The 21458-nt window shown below is 43.0% G+C and overlaps 1 protein-coding gene across 1 annotated transcript; it reads left to right on the top strand.

Moving 5' to 3' along the window:
• The first annotated feature begins 1620 nt into the window (after positions 1 to 1620).
• LOC111863976 (proclotting enzyme-like) lies at positions 1621 to 20184 on the top strand. Its single transcript, XM_023850824.2, has 8 exons — positions 1621 to 1697; positions 8132 to 8206; positions 12019 to 12880; positions 14349 to 14497; positions 16229 to 16421; positions 17244 to 17521; positions 17803 to 17942; positions 18931 to 20184. The coding sequence occupies exons 1-8, from the start codon at positions 1628 to 1630 to the stop codon at positions 19087 to 19089; spliced, it is 1926 nt and encodes a 641-aa protein (XP_023706592.2). The 5' UTR covers positions 1621 to 1627; the 3' UTR covers positions 19090 to 20184.
• The last annotated feature ends 1274 nt before the right edge of the window (positions 20185 to 21458 follow it).

Below are 21458 nucleotides of genomic sequence, written 5' to 3'. Positions count from 1 at the left end.
GCTATTTCCAGTCCCATTAAGATTTCATAACCATCATTCCCAACAATGATTCATATAGCAATGAATTCACAAACCATTTTTGTAATACTTTCCTTTTAATATGTGTCAGTCATTTCACTGGGCTTTTCTACTGAACTGAATGCATACTTATTTCTGAGAAACTATTACCACCCCTGGCACAATGAGTGTGGAAATATTTCCAGCAGAAGGAAAAGATTAATATGGATTTGGTATGTCAACCACAGTCACTGAATTGGTATGAGTTCTGGCAGGTCATAACTTTCTTATACTAAATGCAGGTTGTGTACTAAATTGAATTTAACAAAATATGGCTAAATAATGCATTATTTATATTGGATTTTGGTTGGGCTCGGAAAGATGTTCACTAAATATCAGATTTCAGTGACCAAGAACACTAAATCAGGATTTAACTGTGTTTGGGTTCTATTTTAAGATTGATTGGAATAATTTTAGCAGCACTGGATGGGAATGGGTTCCAAACACTAGATAAAATTCAACTTTGGTGTTTTTTTGTGACATGGCATGGGTTCACTAGCCTCTTACTGAATTCCATGTTCATATTTTCTCCTTTTAGATATTTGACCCCCCTGGCCTGTACCAATTCAGAATGAGGTTCTGAAAATATGAATCGTATAGACATCTGGCGGGGCCTTATGAATGGGGGCGGGGGGGATCAGCATACCACAAGGCCTTGACACAAGACAACAGACAAAAACTTGTCATAGATCCATTTGTGCCATTGGGATTTGAACTGACTATCCCAGTGTTCATGCTATCAAAGACAAAACACCCTTTTCATCATGTGGCAACTGAATGGCTTTATCTTTTCATTTATTTAGTGGTTTTTGTGGCACCAGACATATTTGTGTGTCATTGAAGAACCAGGAAGCTTAAGCTGAAGTTCTACAGAACTAAACTGCATGGCAGCCACAGCAAGTGGCCGAATGGGTTGTCATAGCTCACAGAAAGTGCTTGGTTCATATCTTTGCCAGGACACCAGGTCCTCCAACTGAGGTTTCAGTTGTTTTCCTCATTCCCTCCGGGCAATACAGGGACAGTCCCTCTGTTAGGCCACAACCACTTCCTATTGAAGCCTTTCCAATTCATTTGACACCACATGAGCTATCCTTTTCAGAATTGTAATGACACCTCCATAGGGAAGTAGCACTCGTTGAAGAAGCGAGAAATACGTGCTACATTATAATAAATAAACATGAAGGGAAGAGACCACTTGGGAGACCTAGACAGGATGGGAGATCTTAGAGAGAAGTACATGAGTATGTGAAATTGGGTAATTTTGCGTATGTTGGGACCAGTGGCGACCTCTCGTAAACACGCTAATGAAAATTCGGTTTCCATAAAATGCAGTGGAATTCGTGGTTAGCTAAGCAACTATCAGCCTCTCAAGAAGGCCTCATTTCTACGTTCCCAGTTGCACGATCCCTGCAAGTGGGCGTGCTTTGCCTGACGCCGGAGTCGACGAGTCCCTGAACTACCCCATCCCCTCCAAGGTCGCGCCATCGTGTCGGAAGTGAGAGCTGCCGAAATACTTTTCACTTTCTGATGCAGAAGTGGGTCAGCTGACAGCGCTCCTGCCGGCAGATGGATGTCTCATCAGTACACACGGCGCAGCGAGACAATCGACATGCGACTGCGCGCCTGTTTCTTCACTTTCGGTGAGTTACAGAGAAGTCGTTAATTTATGGGCCGCGAGCTCTGCATTGAGTGAATGTGTGAGGACAGTGTTTTGTGTAATGTCGTCAGAGCAGTGGCGGCTAGTCACTATATTTAATTCGTGGAAATCGAAATTCGATTATATATATATATTGCCAATAAAGCCATGTGCAGTATATACGTATAGTTGTAGAGGTCGTGACATGTAGTTTTGATGAGGAAGGACGAAATATAGAAAGTAATTGCCTGTGACAAGTGAAAAGGGATAGACCTGTCTTGTCATTAGAAATAATTCCTATTAAAGGCCAAACAGTGACGCTTACTTCAAGACTAAGATCTGGTCAAGAGCGTCTGAATGGGCTCTAAATTAAGAGAAAGTGACTGGCCAACCGTCAGTCGTAAAATGACTCTGAAACGAAGCAAGTAGTAAAGAGGAATTTTGTAAAGGTAGAAACGAAGCGGTAGGATATGTGGAAGACGAAGGCGAATAGTTGTCATAACCGTGGCGGTCCTTTGGTAAGGCACTGGCGTATGGTTTAGGAGATACGTGGTTCGAATACATGACTATTTTTGTGAGAAAAAAAATTAAGAAATTCGTGCATGTAGGAAGCAAGTGGTACTATATGAGGAAGGTGAGGGTAACAAATTTGTGTAGATCTGGTGGTGCGTGGGTAAGACATTGGCGTAGTATTGGGAAGGTACCGGGTTCGAGACCACGGTGTCTTTTGTCAAGTGAAATTGAAAAGTGAATAAATACGATTTTTCTGCAGCTATAAACCAAGTCGTAGAATATGAGGAGGATCGCTGAAAGCGGTAGCATAGATGTTCTGGTAGTCTAGAGGTAAGGCACCGGCGTTGTAAAGAAAAGGTCCATGGTTCGAGACCACCAGGATTTCTGTATGTAGAAATGAAGGTAATGAGATTCTTTCTGGAATTATATAGCGAGATGTAATATAAGAGGAAGATTAAAGGTAAAAAATTTCCGTTGCATGGGTGGCCTATGAGTAGGACACTGGCCTAATGTGCAGGACTTCCGAGGTTCGGAACCAACATAAGTTTTATAAAATACAGATGGAGTTAATATGATTTTTCTGTAATTATAACAACAGATGTAACATAAGAGGAAGATTAAAAAAGAAATTTCTGTGGTGCTGGTGGTCTAGGGATAAGACATCAGTTTAGTGTCCAGAAGGTCCCTGGTTCAAAACCAGTAGGATTTTTGTGAAAGAAAAATGAAAAGAAGAAATTAGTGAAGAAAGGCAACAGCAGAGGAAGAAGTCAAGAGAGAGGGACCGGGGGGAGGGAAGATTTTTGCCGCCGCTCATTAAAACACTCGCCTAAGCTTTTATTAAAACCCACAAGGGATTAAAAAAAATCGGCTCACCTCCGCCCCCAACCACCCGCCCTTAGAAGTGACTTGAAGTTATTCACTTCAGCGAGAGTTAACAAGAAAATATAAATTAACTGTAGCGCCATCTGTGAACTAAAACCTCATGGAAAGCCACGAAGTGAAGTAAAAAATGTAGCATCTTAGTTTATGATTATATCTCTTATTGGGCTGTGCAAACTGCTCCTCTGAAGAATTCATTTTATAGGGTAGGGCAGGAGGTACTGGGGATGAAGATTATGGAAGCATGGGACCCCACCCTCAACCGCCCTTGTGGTCACGCAGAAAGTTAATCACTTGAGACCAAGTTAAGTCAGCGAGAGTTAAAAAGAAAATATGAAATAAAACTGTAGCGCCATCTGTGGAGTAATGTTCAACAGATGGCGCTACAGTTTTATTTCATATTTTCTTGTTAACTCTTGCTGAATTAGCTTTGTCTCAAGTGATTAACTTTCTGCGTGATCCCAAGGGCGGCATCCCCCCACGCTTCGCCATCTGTGGACTAATGATCTCAATAAACAGAATAAAATACGAATAAATATGAAAATTCAATACTACAACAAAATCACATGGGACTTAGCCCCTTTAGCCCCTAATGACGCACCGCCCCTGCGTCAGAGCCATTCCACACTGGACCACAGGTTTTCCTGGTTATACTGACGCACAAGGGCCTCCCTGCAATACATATATCATACACGGTCGTCGTTGATTAGGCTGGGTCTCGGTGTTCGAGCGAATATTAGTGCCTTCACTCCAGTAACTTTCGGAACCATTTAAGTCACAATGGTAATTACACGTACCACCTACATTAACATTAAGACGCTCTGCATTGTTCCTACACAGTGTATTTATCTGTTCCTTATTATCTCAATAAACAGCGACATTCCCTGAACAGGATTAGTGTTTTTTCTCTTTCATGAGGATTCAGAGCGTTTCTTGCGCGGTACGAACTGAATATTTTAATATTCAGATGAAGCAACAAGTGAGCACAAATGACAGCTTCATCCTCGTCAGAGAGACTCCCCACAACGACAAAAACGTAGATATCAAAACGAGAAGTAAAATCTGGTCACGAGACCCAGATCGGTCTCGACACCTGAAGGACGGACGGACGGACCGTCAGTTGTGACGTGACTGTGACCCTGGCTAGAAGTGAATATGTACTCGGACGGTCCTGTGGTCGGCCGCTTCTTGGGTTTCCGTCTGTATTCAAGCAAACACGTACTAAGGTAGTTCCCAAGTTCAAAGTTGCTACTGCAGCATATGTGTGTGGTAACATGAGTCTTACATAACTGAGTGCTTCACGATCTGTAGACTCTTTATTTAACATTCTTAGGACGATCAAATCGGTAAGTTTTGAAATGTGTAAGCAGGGGAAAAATAAATGCGTGCAAAATTTTTATTGGAAAACTTAATTAAATGAAAGAAGTTACGTAAGACCCTTAGCCGAGATAAGAAATGTGCACATAATTTTAGTAAAGCGATGTCAGTCTGGAAGATGTAGGCCTGGATAACGGGATACTATTAAAATTTATCTTAGAGAAATAGTTTCCGAAGTGAGGTACTTGTTTGTGCTCAGGATTGGGCCAGTGGCTGGCTTTTGTGAATACCATTATGATCTTTCGGTGCATGTGAAAACAAGAACATTCTTGATTATCTCAGCGACTGTCAGCTTCTGACGGCAAACTCTAAACCATTCAGTGACATGTGGGAACAGAGCTGAGTGGGATATTGATAATGGGCAGGAATTTTCAGCACGTAGACTATAGTGTTTTTCAGAATAAAATGGCGACATTTTGTTTATATCGACATAAATAAAATGTTCACTTTCACGTCTAATGTCTTCATCATGGGGGAAAATTTACTGAGTCATTCAGCGATTCGCAGTATGTGTGCGTGAAGTGTGGCATTACCTGTTTATTTGTCTAACAGATTTACATGAAACTTTCACCGTGTGGACCGGCCTCACGTCTCGAAGGAATGCATTTCACTGCATACTCGATTCTCATTACCCGCCCAGAATATACAGTGTCATGTAACAAGCCGCCAGGGCTGCTGAAAAGGCACTGTGCTGCTCAAATTGAAAGAAACAAACAAATTGTTATCTTCAGGTTGCAGTTTCGGGGCTGTGATATCATATGCTTCTAACTGCAGTCAGAATAATCACCGCCTTACAAACATGAAATCTGATATACGTAATATCTTCACCGGCTCGATAAGTGAAGGTTCATATTGCTGGTGTCTGGGTTATGACACAATGCAGCACAGGAGATGGTTAACTTAGTTTCGGTGGAACATATTGCTTCCATCCTCAGGGTCAAATGTGGAATCAAGGATTAGCATAACGAGGACCTTCGTGATATGTACATGTCACTTTCGAGCATTACTTTACGCTCGGCTGGACATGTGGATCGAACAGAGAAAACAAAGAATGCAGGCAGAACTTTGATGAAAGAAAATTATAGAAAGCATATAGCTTGGACTGCAAGAAGGAGATTGGAGGGCAAATTAAAATGTGTTAGTTAAGCAGATGGTGAGTATATGAAAAGAATGAAACTGGCTCAGTCTCCTGATCGCTATGCAATCACTTGCCAAGAGAAAATGTATGAGCCAGGACAGCTCAGGCAATATAGTGACTGGACGACCGAGAAATCAGGGTTCTATTCCCGGCATGGACAAGAGATTTTTCTTTTATTCTTCACGTCGACCACACCGGCTCTGGGGCCCACCCAGCCTCCTATCCAGTGGGTACCGGGGGCTCTTTCCCAGGAGGTAAAGTGGCTACTGTGTGGAATTTACCATTCACATCGGTCACTTGCCGGGTTCAGGAATGCGTGGAATTATATCTCCACTCCCGCATACGTCTTTATGGCGTGATGCTTAATTAAGCACAAGGACAACTGTAAGAGCCAATGCATGCCCTTTTTATGCTGCTGTGTGAATTATTGTTTGGAGTTCGAAAATATCCTCACATGGCGTCAAAATCTTAATGGGTTCTGTGTAGGGGCTCCGCCAGGATCTTGCGGAAAGGGGCAACAAGGAAATCTGTATATAAAGTTGTGTTTAAGCCGTTTTAGACTATGCTTACTGCTTGCTCTAGCGTGTTCGGGATAGAAGAATATAGAGTTATTTTACAATATTTCCAAATTTTGGAATTAATATTTGGTATATTTCAACCGTTTCGAATCCGATAAAAAAAAAGTACAGGGGACAGCAATTCACTGGCTTATTCTCGCACCCCCTACCCCCCTTTCCATGACGACCATGCTTCTGAAATTGGCGGGACTTGTGCAAATTCCCGCTTTCTATGCGACCATGAAGTTTGTTTGGGTCAGATTCCTTTTCTGCTTGTCTCAGCCTGTGAGACGTTTCGATGTTCAGCTGTCTTCCACACGAGTTCCTTGTAATGTCATCAAAATGAAGAAAATAAAAATAAAGCGAAAGAAATATCGCTTGGAAACAAGAGAAGCGTGTAAACAGGTCACGCCAACATCTGGGAAGAGAAGCTAAAACAATTGACAGCAGCAAACAGAACACGGCGGCTGGCGTTTTCATTCGCATGAAAATGGATGTCTTTACTTTTTGTTGAGATTTGAATTGGACGTTTTTAGAACATAAATGTCCGAGCCACAAACAATGTTGGCTACTGAGTGACATACAATTCACACTTCAGATGCCAAGACCTATGAAAAAGCTTTGTCACACTTAGAATAACAGGAAAATTAGTAAGACATGTTGCAGCAGTAATAAACAATGTCTTGTGTAATAATTTCGTCATCCCGAAAGTCACGAATTCGGAAGTCGGAACATTCCATTGCCAAACTGTAACATGCAAAATGAATGTTCACCAGAGTGCGGAAATTTACAGAATTCATTTGCTAAGAATTTGTAGGAATATTTTTCTGAAAGTAATAAAAATTTTTGTATCCATTTTCGAGAAAATTGTCATTTGTATTCTTGGGCTCAGCCTTGACTAGCTGAGTGGGCCGAGAAGGCTTTGCTCCTCTGAGTTAGATTATTATTGTAATATTGGTTAATCATGCAATAATTTCAATTAATGTCTGTAGCGTCTTCTTGTAAATAATACTTAACAAGAAGTTCTGTGAAGAACTAATCTTCTAGTTTTCTTTGACACTACACGGACTGCATAGAAAACAACGCCCCCAACAGTACTTCTGTTCTTCCGTGTGTTAAGGAAACAGTCGCTGTTTGTTGTGAGAACTACAGGGGCCACACAAAAACACTCTGAGGGCAGAATGCAAGACAGGTAATGTTACAGCTGGTGGTACATATAGTTACCTGAGCACTCTAAAGCGCAGACTGTACAATGTCGCACTGTTCCCGACAGCGCACACGTCCCTGGTGCTGTGACGTCAGCGCCGTGTGGGTGCGCGACCCCGTTACTCCGAGGTCAGCAGCTCGCTGACACCAAGTCAACATCCCGCACGATCCTTATGCCACGCGTTACGAACTGAACGTTAGCACTGCTGACTCTTGGGTCTGAACCCCGGCACTCCAGCACCGTGGTCGCGTCCCTGTTCGCCCTTCTCAATTCATGTCACTCCGCAGTATGTAACTTGCGTAGTTGATGAAGCACTGCCAAATGTGGGCAACGTTATGATGCTCTCCAGGGCGGAAGCGAGGGCCAGCCACGGATGTGAGGGTGTGTACTGGATTCATCTGGCTCAGGAGAGGGACCAGTGTGTACAGGGCAATGAACCTTCGGGTTCTATAAATTTTGGAATATTCCTTGAATGGCTGCACAACTAGCAGCTTCTCAAGAAGGACCTAGCATCAGTAATTCTCTGCTGATCGCCCTTGGGTATTCAGGGCAGAAAACAATTTTAAAGAACACAAACTTCCTATTAAATTCCAATTTTTGTCCAAGAATCCATGGATGGGGAACATACTCCTGAATGAAGGTATAAATTATCCTTAGGACGAGGGCACCTACCGCCATTGTGCGGCGCTGTTGCCATGGCAACTCATAAGAATGCCGTTTGCCGATTTGTTACGTTCCGAACCGTGAACAAATGTTTCTGTCCACAGGTTGTGCGGTATGTTGCCTCTGCTGCGCTCTGGTGGTGACTATCTCACACACGGACCCTAGGATAACGAGACAAGGTCAGTAAACTTTAGCAGATTTTGCTAACTCAGTCTTTAGGGCGTTAATACTAAATGTTCATGGTGGTTGAGATGGATGCGATGTGTAGCATGCAATCGGGAGATTACAATTGCATAGCATCTTTTTATCATGAAACTCCAAAATAAAAGGTCACTTTGTAGACCACGACGTAGAAGGGAGAATAATGTGCCGCCCATCTTATTGAAGTGCTGTGTTACGATGTAGGCTGGATGAATGTAGGTCCGTCCAGTGACGATATTCTGTAGACATGATTAAAAAGCTTGAATTCCCATAACATGGATCGAATGTTTTGAGTAGCTGAGCAACTGTCGACTTTTCAAAGGAATTTTGTTGAACCTGGAGTTGTAAGAAATGCATGGCAATCTGTAGGGAACAACTCTAGCGGTCTGGGCAAACATTCAGCAGTGCGAACCTGACAGAGAACACGGAAAGATATTATGAAATGTACTCTTTACTTTTGCCAGTATGTACGGTAACCACGGCTCTTAGAGCTGTAAGGAAATTTCGCAGTATTTTTTTTAATGCAATTTCAATCCTTCTCCCGGAGGTTTAACTTACAATTACACCAGTAAAGTTTGATTTCTTAATTTTACTGCCACTCCTTCTTTGACGTTTTAGCATTATACAGAGTTTTCGCATCTAGGGACTCATTCTTGTGATGAACATTTATATGCTAATTAAATTTCGACCGTCATATAATTGTAGTGGGAATGCAATAATGGGAAAAAATATCGTGTTGATAAATCGCATTTAATTGCAAAAATTATGCGTCGATCGAAGCTCTGTCAGGGTATATTTTTATCGTAATGTGACGCAATCCTGTAGTGGATTTCGTAGGCGTGAATTTCTGAACATTCTGTATATTTCGATATTGGCAAGGAGAGCAACTACATCCCCGGGCGAAGTGTAGATTCCTCTGTATTGGCTGCAATTTTGTGACAAATGCCTCGTGAACGGGTGCAGGTGTCCCTTAGTTCGCTCTTGCCTGCCTTCGTGCATTTCTGTCAGTGTATTGCACAAGCAGCAGGAGGACGCCCAGCTTCGCGCAAAATGAAGATGGCGGCGAGGGGTTTCCCCATGCGTTGAGACAAGTCACATGGGCACGGCCCAACTTTCTCCTGCGATCGGTCGGCGAATCGGAGGGCCGATGGATTGGCGTTCAGTAACCCAGTTTCCTTCTTAAGAGAGAGAAAGGGAAGAAGGAAGAGTACGAAATTCCAGGCTTTCACTGCGAAAGGACTTACAGTGGGGCCCCCTGGGTTACGCTGCCTCCATCTTCAGGGTAGGAAGGTTAAGCCCTGCAAGCAAGAAGCATCAAGCATAGCCACCCTGAGAATGGAGGAAGACTTGTTGGTTCCCATGCACTAGACTACACAGTGACATCACACGGAATGTGGCAATAAGAAATGATTTGAATTTCGCGACGTCGGTCGGATTGCAGACGTCACGCGGCGCCGGAGGGGACGGGGCCGAAGTGCATGGATGGCGAACTTGTTCTGAGTCGGAGGAAGACGACCTCGCACTATTTGGAGGTAATAGAGCGGCATTCATATGGAGAGACTGAGTAAAATCACGGGCATTTCATTATCACAGCTTGTAACCCAACCTAGATTCGAACCGCGAACTTCCCAATTGCAAAGAATTCTCTCTTCTGGGATATAACGCCGTGTAGTCCCTTGAAAATCAACCGACGTTTCGGAGAAACATGTCCCTTCCATTCTCAGGGTCAAAGAATAAGCCAAGGAAAAACTCAGCTTGAAGCCGGTAGCAAGAAGAGCTCGCTCTACTTCGACAGTAAAGAAGACAGAACTGTGGTTTGCAAGATTTTACCATTCTATGCGCCGTATCGGAGAAAAGGTCAGGTTGCAAAATTTATGGACAGAATTGCAACGTTATGAAACATGTGCGTGAAAAAAAAAATGTGCGGAGTGACTGAGACAAAGCGCGAAGGCTGGCAGCGTCGCGTCGCCCAACTCTCACTGTGCGGCCGGTCGGCTCCCGGGATACTTTTCACGGGTAGCAGTAACAAGGTCGGTCACGGAAAAGGAGAGCTGCGTCAGTGACGTGCAGACAGCGTGACACGTGCTGCAGTGGTCAGAATGCTGAGGTGAGGTGGACCATCGACAAGAAAACAGTGGCGTGCAGGCTTAAAAATGTCCGACACCTTCACGTAAAGTTGCACATGCGCCACGCCTTGAAGACGGACGCGGGAATGTCAGCCCAAGTATTATTAACCTCGGCGATAGAGCTGAATGGTCAGCTTCACGCTTCGCCTGATTTACCCCTAAGGAATTTCCTGCAGTGCTCGTTGTATAGTAGAATGGGCGAACACTACAGCCGGTCTGATGTTATAGACTCTGCTGAGAATCGAACTCCAATTCCTGGATCGTCCAACCCATAGCCTAATCGCTATACTCACTGAGGGGTGTGCTGTAAAGCAGTGCCCTGCCGGGTGAATGTATTGCCAATGGCATTCATATCCTTACATATTTAACATAGAAAGCAGTGGCGTGCGGACACCGCGTTCCACTGGGTGTAGTACCGTGTACGTGCAACGCGGACTGATAATGGCAAAACGGGACTCAACAAGCGCCGTTTCTCTAGAACTGCTCTTATTTGTGTCTGGGTCCACTGACAGCACGGACTTCACTCCGCTCGTCCGCACTAAGCCAGACGTGGCCTGAAGCAAACGCCCGTTCCACACTTTAATGCACAGTGGTAACTATACGTACCGTCAACTTTAGCATTCAGGAACTCGGCATTCTGCCCGCCCAGTGTACGATTCTTAAAGCAAACAGTTTCGCTTCATGGTTTCTCGCCACTTCTCTGAAATAATGCACATTTAAGGTAAAAGTATGGAAAAAAGCAGGCACCACAATTGCAATTTCGAGCCCCGTGAGTCGCATGTTACACTCTTGCGCTAATGGGTGCTCGTTCTACTGCAGTTGACCAGCACATTAACCGGTTGATCGTTGTCATGGAGACAGAGTGTTTCCTGCGAGGTACGCTCTTTGTGGCCGCTCCCTGTCCCACGACATGTAACGTTGTTACCTCTCCAACTAGTGCTGAGTTAAAGAATACGTGGATCTATACGTCCACTCCTGCATACGCCTTCATGGCATAGTGTTTAATCACGCAATCACGGGGAGAATTTTACCTTCTGCTTATAGACATAAAGACGTGAAGGTGTATGAAGGCAGTGGAGATGAAACTCCACGCATTTCAGGCGTCATCTTTAAACGTTCGTGGGAAATAAATGTCGCAATAAAGTTGCTTATTCTGACATCTTTATTTGCGATGTATTTAACTATGACTTGCGCAGTGCAGACTACGCGCCTGCGTAGAGCGCTGAGCGGTAGGATGGTAGTGAATCATGAATTGGAAGGATGCGGAAGGAAGACATCGTGCTGACCTTGACTGAGGCTGTATCCCGGTGTTTGTCTGGAGGGACTGAGGAGAATGACCTAAACCTCGTTCTCCTACACGAAATTCGAACCCGAGATCTCTCGTATACAAAGCAGGAGGGCTATCTACCCTGGTGACTAGGTTAAGAATACATTGCAGACCCTCCATACGCCTTTCCGTCTAGAAACCCGAAATTAACGGCCGTAGGAATTCGTTGCGCTGACCACCCGAAACCCTCTACCCACTAAACTTGGCACTAACTTAACCGACAAGCGGCAGTCGCTCGGTCGGTGTAGTTCATTTGCGAACTAAAACCACAGAGTTTGTTTTGTTTTACATGCGTTCTATACCCGAGGTATCTGACGTGATGCTTGGTCTGTTGCAGCGGGCTGGACGCCACGAGACCCTCGGTCAGGCCGAAGCGCCGGAGCTCTTCCCACACACGACAGTTCCTGGTCACGGGAAGTTCCCTCCAGGCGACAAGGAGTTCCTTGGCGGACTCCCGACTCAGACCCTGCGTCGTCATGGAGACCTCCGGACACGTCAGCGGGTCCATTCGTGACGCAGGAGTCCAGACATGCGGCGCAGAGTGACGATGTTTCGGCAGAATACAGCGACCAGTCAGCTGCTAGAAGTTTAGAAACTGACCAATCGCCGAGGGGAGGAGCGACAAATGGTCCCTTGTATAGGGCCCTCCCGACGTTGTCCAGAAACAGTCGCCTTGCGGATGTTCACGAGCCAACGAGCCCTGGGGACACACTCAGAAACAGCCGACGTCCGAAGACAGACGCTGACGAGGGCCGACACCTGTTCGGACCGGACCGCCGTCAGACGCTTACCGCCATCACAGAGACCCTGGGGGCGATCAACACCCTCGGGCGATACCTGGTGAATATCACGCGGGGCAGTGAGGTGCAGGGGCAGGAGCCAGTGGCAGGGGACCTCCCCGGGGCCCTCTACACCATCAGCAAGAATGTTTTGGGCCCCAACGTCACTGATACAATCGCACCAATTGTCCGGGATGCTTTCCCCCCTATAGTGACGCTCCACCCCGGCAAGGTGACGCTGACAGATAATGCTGCAGCCGGCAGACCATGCACGACGCCTGACGGACGTGCAGGGACTTGCGATGACCTCAGCAACTGTCCCCAGTTGCTCCTGGATCTCGGCAACCTGAGACAGTCCATCTGCTTCAAGAGCCTGTTTGTGCCGGGGGTGTGCTGTCCACGCAGGGGTACCTCCCCAACGTGAGTACTGACCACTGGGAGCAGAAATTGAATGGAACCGGGATGTTCATTACCGTGTTCACAAGAGTCCACCACTGGTCCCTGTCCAGAGTCAGAGGAATCCTCTGCACACGCTCATTGAAATTGCTTTCAATGTCTTTCCATCTATACCTAGGTCACCCATGTGGTCCCTTCCATTCAAAGTTTCCAGCTAAAACTCTGTGTACATTCCTCATCTCTCCCGTATATACTACATGTTCTATCCACCTGACGTTCCTCGATTTGGTCATCCTAACAATATTCAGTGAAAACTACATGTTATGAAGCTCCTCATCATCAGCTTTATCCACCCCCCTGTTCTCAAACACCCTCAGTCTGTATTTCCCCTTTGATCTGACAGGGCCAAGTTTAAGACCCATGCCAAACAAAAGGTGGAAAGTAGCTTTTAATTTGATATATTGGTTTTTTGGTCTTTATCCATCGTCCTGGTTTTTAAGATAACTAATAAAAACACGACGTTTCGGAAACTGGATCTGTTTCCGTCCTCAGGTGAAGGAAAACACCTATTCAATCCTCAGCTCAATCCTCAATATTCCAGCCTCAATCACTGGACAATCTTGGTCCAGTGATTGAGGCTAGCTCTTTCTAACGGACCCAAGAGAATAGTTGTTTTCCTTCACCTGAGGACGGAAACAGATCCAGTTTCCATTATGTCGTGTTTTTATTAGTTATCTTAAAAACCAGGACGATGGATAAAGTCCAAAAAAAGCAATATATCAGTGTGTTATACACCATCGTCAGAATCCTATAGTAACAGCTTTTAATTTATTTATGTTCTCTGCAGTGTACTGCTGTTTACCTGTGCTTGCAAGTGAAGCAGTCCTTCCTCGTAGAGGATCACATTTCATTGTCAGTGATAGTATTGTTTTTCTCACATAGAAACATAGAAATCACTGGACCACTTGAAAATACTGGAGTTGATCTTAAAGCAGTAGAGTCTACTGTGTGAAGTGGGGAGGTGGAATGAAGTTAAGTGGTTGGTCTGTGTAGTGGAGAGAGCTGTTCTCCACATTTTAAAATAATATTTAGATAAATTTGAGATTTCATAAGAAAGGTGCTGGGGCACACGTTAATTTTGGAGAAGAAATTAATAGTAACCTATGACAGTGGCCAAGCAGTCCAAGGCAGGAAATATCTTCGCCTACTCAAACACTGAGATCATGGGTTCAAATTGAACTCAAGGCATGGATATCTGTCCACATTTGTTCTACGTTTGTGATCTCTTATGTAGCTAGCGACCTTGAGATGGACTGATCTCCCAGCCAAGGAGCCCTTATCAGATTCAGAATTTCAGAATTAGTTCTGAATGGACAGAGCATAATTTCTTAGGGTGGGCGAACTGAACGGTATGTGATATGCCCTTCATATCCACTTAAGGCAGATTGCAGTTTAATTTAAACATGTTTTGTGTTTGGTTTTGTTCATTCAGATTTGTAACACCGATACCAGACATCACGACAGTGCTGACAACTACAAGGCGTCCTACAACTACGAGAACACCGAGTCTGATAGTGGCCTCTAGCAGCAGTGCCATCAGCGGGGGTCCCACTCTGCGCCCCACTGTGGCCCCCAGTGGAGGTAACTGCCTCCCTGTGCGCAGCGTTATTACAGATTACCGGGTTGTGGGTTCAAACCGTACTCTTTGCAATTGATGGATTTCAGAATCACCAGTCATCACACTTACACAATCTTTACATTCTTGGGGATTTTAATGGACCAGCTCCCTTAGCCATTGCCACGATTTTTTTCTAGAGGTGGAAGAAAATTTTGCAAGAGTGGAGAGCCAGAAAATTTTCTTACCAGCTTGTGTTAAATAATTTGAAAATATATTTAGCAATTGTCCACGAATTTAAGTGGAAAATTGATTTTTTAAGTAGTTTTAATTTCTTGTATATGCATAAACTCCGTCCTAAGTGCAACAATTTATTGTAGTTCTTTAGTCTTCCCACACATATTAAAGATAAGCAGCGGCACACACACAGGGAGCCTACACAGAATAATGCCTGAACATTGCTGAAAACAAGAAATAACCGCTGCAGCACTATAGACATAGGGCAGGTACCCCTGAGAATTTTAAATTTTAAAATTTGAAAAAAAAACAAATTTTTTAAAGAAATTTTTAAATTTGAATTGAAGATTTTAAAAGTGCCAGTTTTTGAAAACCAAATAAACGTGTGTAGGGTAACAAAGATTTTGTACATATCTGACAGATATCAGCGGGGAGGATTCTGATATATTGAAACCTGTTAGCAATGGAGAAGTGAACAATTGGGAAGACTGGTGTTTTTAAATTTTAAACTACGTGCAGTGTAGCAGCTATGTGAGAGTATACACCTGATGGCCATTTACGGCCAAAACATGTGGTGTAGAAGAAAGGAAGACAAAAGAACTACAATAAATTGCTGCATTTAAGACGGAGTTTATGCATATTGTCGCGCGACGGGGGGTATGTCGCGACAAATAACTTCACGATGTATTTTATATAGCGAATTTTATTTCACATCCGCTCTCACAATCACCCAAATTACAATCTGACGATTACTGCTATCTGCAGTATCACAAATAGTACACTCCAAATGCCACAATACAACTGACTGGTTGCTGGCTAACTCGACGATAGGTCCAGGACTCGCTGACTGACTCAGTACAACTCTGCGGTAGCCACACTAGAACTGACTGTGAATAGCCTTCGCTGCTCCGTATGTAGCCTCGATCGGACAGTACGGGAAAACGGCCACGTAATAGGCACCCTTTTTGCCTGGCGCTGTGTTGCTATGTAACGCTAGCGGAAGTAACCGCTGTTACTATCGTAACGTCGCCGCTGTTGACTCGCGTTGCCTAGCGACCGCGATATCCCTCGGTGACGTCACCGCGGAGGGGAGTGGCGGGGCGGGAACTCGCCTATTACCGTAAGAACGCGAGCGTTACGTTACCGCCATGTACCGCTGGGGAGGTGGGGGTCAACATGTCACAATATATTGTGTAGAGTGTAACAGGATGCTTAAATATAATATTGTAATTTCTTGTATTAATATTTGGAATGTTTCTTTCTTTTTTTATTTTGATTTTAATTTTGTATCCAGGCCAGCAGGAATCTGGCTCCTCCCATTCCCCCATGCCGCTTGTTGTAGTTACAATTTGTATAATAAGTGTGTGTACATTGCATGATGTGACTGAGCGAGTCTGCAATGTGCAGCCAGCAAGTGACTCATTTTGCATGTCACTGAACAAGTTCTATTTGCAGCATTCATTGTCCTGTGCAATTCAGATGTATGTGGCAAACTTGGACATTGGTGTATATATCTGCAGAGTGTGGTCAACCTGAGGTCCCTGCTTTCCGTGTAGTGGGTGGGGAAGAATCTCTTCCTGGCCGATGGCCCTGGATGGCAGCCATCTTTTTGCACGGTTCACGCCGCACAGAGTTTTGGTGCGGTGGTTCCTTGGTTGGACCTCGCCATGTGCTCACTGCTGCACACTGCACACGTGACTCCAAGCAGCGACCGTAAGTGAAGCTTGTACATGTTGTGGAACATCTACACACAGGAAATAACTCTGCTAGAGCCTGTCATACCAGGAAGGCCTTACTGTTGGTGTCAGTAGCACAGAATCCTCGTGGTCCATATGAAATTTTAAGATTACAGTCTTCTGGGATGTAAAGCTATGCACTTTGTAAATAAATACTAAGATTCTGCCACCCATCTTCCACCCTGAGGATGGAGTCATCAGGTTTGTCCCCAACATTGATTCCTCTCTGCCCAATGACACAACTTCAGAACCCAGAAGATCATAATCTTGCTTATTCATTTACTTGTAGTTCATTTAATGACATTGTCAGTAATTCAAGACTATATAGTGTCAAATGGTTGGATGGTAGTAAATAATGATTTTAAAAGGATATGGAAGGAAGTTGTCATGGTCTAATTTAAAGTAGCATCTTGGCATTTACATGAAAGAACTTGAGAAATCAACTTCAGTTGAAATAGTCAGTATCCTGGCCAAGATATTAACTGAATATCTTCTGAATACAAGTCAGAAAGGTTACCATTTCAGCCAATTTCCTCACTTAATAATAATAATAATAATCTTCTCTTCTTATGTTTATCCATTTTATTCTAATAATGAACCTGACCTGAGGACACATTGCAGGGCCAGAAAGCTATTTGTTGAGTCTGACATAACTTCTTTCAATATAATTTTATCCTTTGCACAATTAAAGAGTGTTCCATGAAGTATATCCCAAAAATTGTCTCATGGAGTCATTTGTTTAAGCTGGCTCCAGTCACATACATCATGACTACACAGCACAGTGTGTTCTCACCCTCAGGTTCAGCCCACGTCAGTTTACAGTGCGGCTGGGCGATGTCGACTTGAAGCGTGATGATGAGCCATCATTACCACAGACATACCAAGTGGTAGAAATACGTGCACATCCTCGCTTCAGTCGTGTCGGGTTCTACAATGACATCGCATTGCTGGTGATGGAACAGACAGCAAGAAGATCCCGGTATGTCATCCCACTTTGTCTGCCACCTGCAAGGTACCGCCATGAGCCCTTTGTTGGACGGAAACCTACAGTGGTTGGATGGGGCACAACATATTATGGTGAGTCTCCTCTGTGTTGAGCTTCTAAGAACTGAAAATTAACTCCATCAGTTCACATTAATGACAGTCATTTGATGTCGTCATCCATAGCAGAATTGTAGGAAACAACTTCCTTCATTTGGGATGTTTAAAATTTGTAAAACAGAATATTATTCTCTAGCATTTAATGCCAGTGCTCCCGAATACCTGACTAATCATATAGAACTTGATTGCGGGATATGCTGCCAGAGATGACACAGTTGTCCCTGTCCCTGTGTTAATTTATGGCATCTCTCGTGCAGGGGGCAAGGAGAGTACAGTTCAGCGCCAGGCCCAGCTACCAGTGTGGCGCAATGAGGACTGTGATCAAACATATTTCCAGCCCATCACATCATCTTTCATCTGTGCAGGCTACACAGAAGGGGGAAAAGATGCTTGCCAGGTTTGTGGAATCCACTGCCTATGAATACGTTCACTTACACCTGAGTTAAAGTGACTGGTGGCTGCAGGATATGAAGTAAAAAGAATTTTAGGATAACTAAATTAAGGAATCATGAAAAGTTTATTTATTTATTTATTTATTTATTCTGTCAATATCTCAGAAGATTCAGTGTTGAATAACAGAATAATTCATGAAGAAAGCAGTCTTCTGGGATTTGGCACCGTGTATATGTGGTGTTAACCGACGTTTCGGAGGAACGTATCGCCTCCATCTTCAAGGTAGAAGAAAAAATATAAGAAATCTGCAAGCGAAGAGACTGTGAGAACCGGTAAAAGCAGTCTGCTTTTACCGGTTCTCACGGTTCTCACCTCAAATCTTAATGAATAATTCATGGCTAATAAATTGGAAAGGATGTGCAAGGTTGCAGTCATGACGACATTTGACTCAGAGAGTGAGAAAATCCATGATAATCATAATCAGAGATAACCAGTCTCATGGCCAACATGAACCCATGGCCTCCATAACAGGAAGCACACGTGTTACCCATTCAATTGTGACATTTGTTTGCATTCATTTGATGCACTATGCAAAATGTATACATTATTTTCTTGGAGATATGGAACTTAGGGAAGGTTATCATACAATTTTTAATTGATTTTATTCCCTGATACTCATGTTCAGAAATATAATATATATGAATTTATTTGTCAAGCAAAGCTCTGCCCTTATTTGCCAATAAGGACAAACATCACATCTGGTGATACTGGTGGGCACAGTCCCTGAAAATTTGAAGTTCTACTGCACAGTGACAAAGCAGATAGCCAGGGATAATTTTACTGGATTCAGTTACTACAAGGGCTTCCAGTCACACAGAATAATAAAATTTAACTTTTATTGTGCTGTTTCTACGGACTGAAGCTGTAATAATTCAGCAGCAGAACATATATTTCTGACATTTCTTGATGTTTAAAATTGTCTGTGTTCTCAGGGTGATTCTGGAGGTCCACTGATGCTGAAAGTTGGAGACCACTGGATACAGATTGGCATTGTATCCTTTGGTAACAAGTGTGGTGAGCCAGGATACCCAGGTGTCTACACTCGGGTCACAGAATATATTGACTGGATACATGAGAATATAGTTAAATAGTGAAATGTGCGCTGGTGAAGACTTCATCAATTCACAGTTGCAGCATGGTGAAAATATCTGTTGTCCATGACTTTACAGTCAACAGTCCAACAACATGCCAAGCATAATGTGTCCTCTGTAATGTTTATGTCCTGCAGTCTATAAACATTATGCTGACCATATCTGTTCCTGTAAATATTTATGTTTTTCAGTCTGCTGTTCTCAAGTTAATTTATTCATCTTACACTTTCGAACCTGCATCATGTCCTCATAGTGCCAGGTCAGCTAACTTAATGCAGGAAGTCTCCTATAAACTGAATGCAATATATCTACATTCCACTTGGGAGACCCACGTGTAAAGGGAAAGACAATATTAAAATGGTTATTAAAGAAATAGGGTATATCTGTCAGATCTCTGGACCAACACACGTTATGTTCTGTTCTGTCAAAATGGTTTCCCTAGTGTCTGCATATATTATCAGTAAATATGTTTTCATGTTCTGTAGAAGAACCAAGGTTAAGAATGTGTGGAGCTGTACCTCCATTCCCACATAGGTCTTCATCACAGGATGAAACTTATTTAAGCATAGCGACATCTTTACCTGTATCTTTATGTCCCACAATTGTTTTATGTGTGACCCATATTTGAATCTGCACCACTGCACCAACAATCCTGATTTGACTCACCATTTTTGGTATCATTTATTATTTGAAGCCGAGGAATAGTATATTTAAAAATACCTTCACCATTTCCTTCTAACAGAATTTGTCGTAATTTTTGTGTGACACTAAGTAATCCCTGTAATTATTAAGTAACTTACGAACTAATAGCTGTAATACAATGAGAGGTTGTAGAATCTGAAATAAGAACGTAATCTTTAAGTAACACTGCTAGTTACATTTGTGTCCTACAATGCAAATTTCTCATTTTGTATGCACAATGTATTATGCATTTCTTATGATTGTCACAGTGAACGATTATATCCCTAAAGAACATTAATTGGTTTATCTTCATACTGGCGATGCTGTGTATTTTACTGGGTTAAAATTTAATTCTTAAGTGTTATTTAGATGAATGTAAGGCTTCAAAGAGATAAGCATATTTATTTTGATTTCTAGTTCCAATCTCCTTAATTAAAATTATTTCTCGTACCTTACATATATTTATTCTTAATATTCTAGAAATTTTAAGTCTCAAAATTTCCTTGGAGTACTTCAGAAAGAGGTAAAATACGAGACATATGTTGTCAATAGAATTTAGTAACTTTCTAATATGAGTAATGAAGTAAAAATCTATATCACTATCTTGCAAACATAGATCTCTACAAGAGCAATACACAAGGCCCACAAGTTTATTGCAATGAAAGGCTGATAATGGATAATTTTATAGACTGTCAGTAAAATTCTCCCTTTACACCAACCATAAACTCTGGCTTGCCTCTTGTGCTGGAATGAATAACATCTCTTATAAAAACTTTGTCCAGTGTGTCACATGCTTGAACCACCCACATTTGTATTTACCGGATTAAGGTTGTCCAATTTCACTGTTCATTCATCAGCGAGACATCATATGACTGAGAAGTACAACAAAACCTTGCAGATCGTACACTGGCGAAAAGACGTATTACTGTGAAGACTGTAAGATGTTCCGCGTATCATATAGAAACCATATGGGGTGTGAGCGCTGTAAAAAATATTTGCGTAAAAAGTAGGCTAAAGATGTATCACTCTGAAAGCTGTAATTTGCATTCTCAGTAAAATTGAAAACATAGTGGCTAGAAATGAGAAAACCGGAAGAAAAGATGGACTGGAATTTATCTGGCTCAAGAGGACCACTGGAGAGCTCTTGTGAAAACGGTAATGAGCCTTCAGGTTCCACAAAATGGTGGCAAGTTCTTGAGTAGCTGCACAACTGGTGGGTTCTCAAGAAGGGCTCAGCACCAAGAAGTTAGTTATGAGTAGTGCAAAAACACATAACGTAACACAGCGAAAAGACGCATGACTGTAAAGGTCATCAAAAACATGACACTAACGGGAGAGAAACCATATGGATGTGAGCACAGTAAAGAATTCTACAACTTCCATTGGCGCAAAGACCTATAACTGTGTAACTGTAATTTATAATGGCATTATTCATTATTGTGCTGTGGTGAGAAGCCTGATGGACGTGGGCGCTACAGTCCTACGAAAGAAATGCAACATCTTAAAATCTCAGTAGATTCTTGACCCAATTGACATCTTTAGTTACTGGATAATTAACAGTTCATATGAGCACATACGAGTGCATGTACTCGCAATAAATGGTGTAAACTTGGCTGGTAAATGTTTTGTAGGCTTCAGAGACTTATGTATTGTACCTGTATGAAACTGAGAGTGATAATTACAAAATA

Source organism: Cryptotermes secundus, unplaced genomic scaffold (assembly GCF_002891405.2).
Source record: "Cryptotermes secundus unplaced genomic scaffold, Csec_1.0 scaffold279, whole genome shotgun sequence".
NCBI lineage: Eukaryota > Metazoa > Arthropoda > Insecta > Blattodea > Kalotermitidae > Cryptotermes > Cryptotermes secundus.
This window is presented reverse-complemented; position numbering and strand designations above follow the sequence as displayed.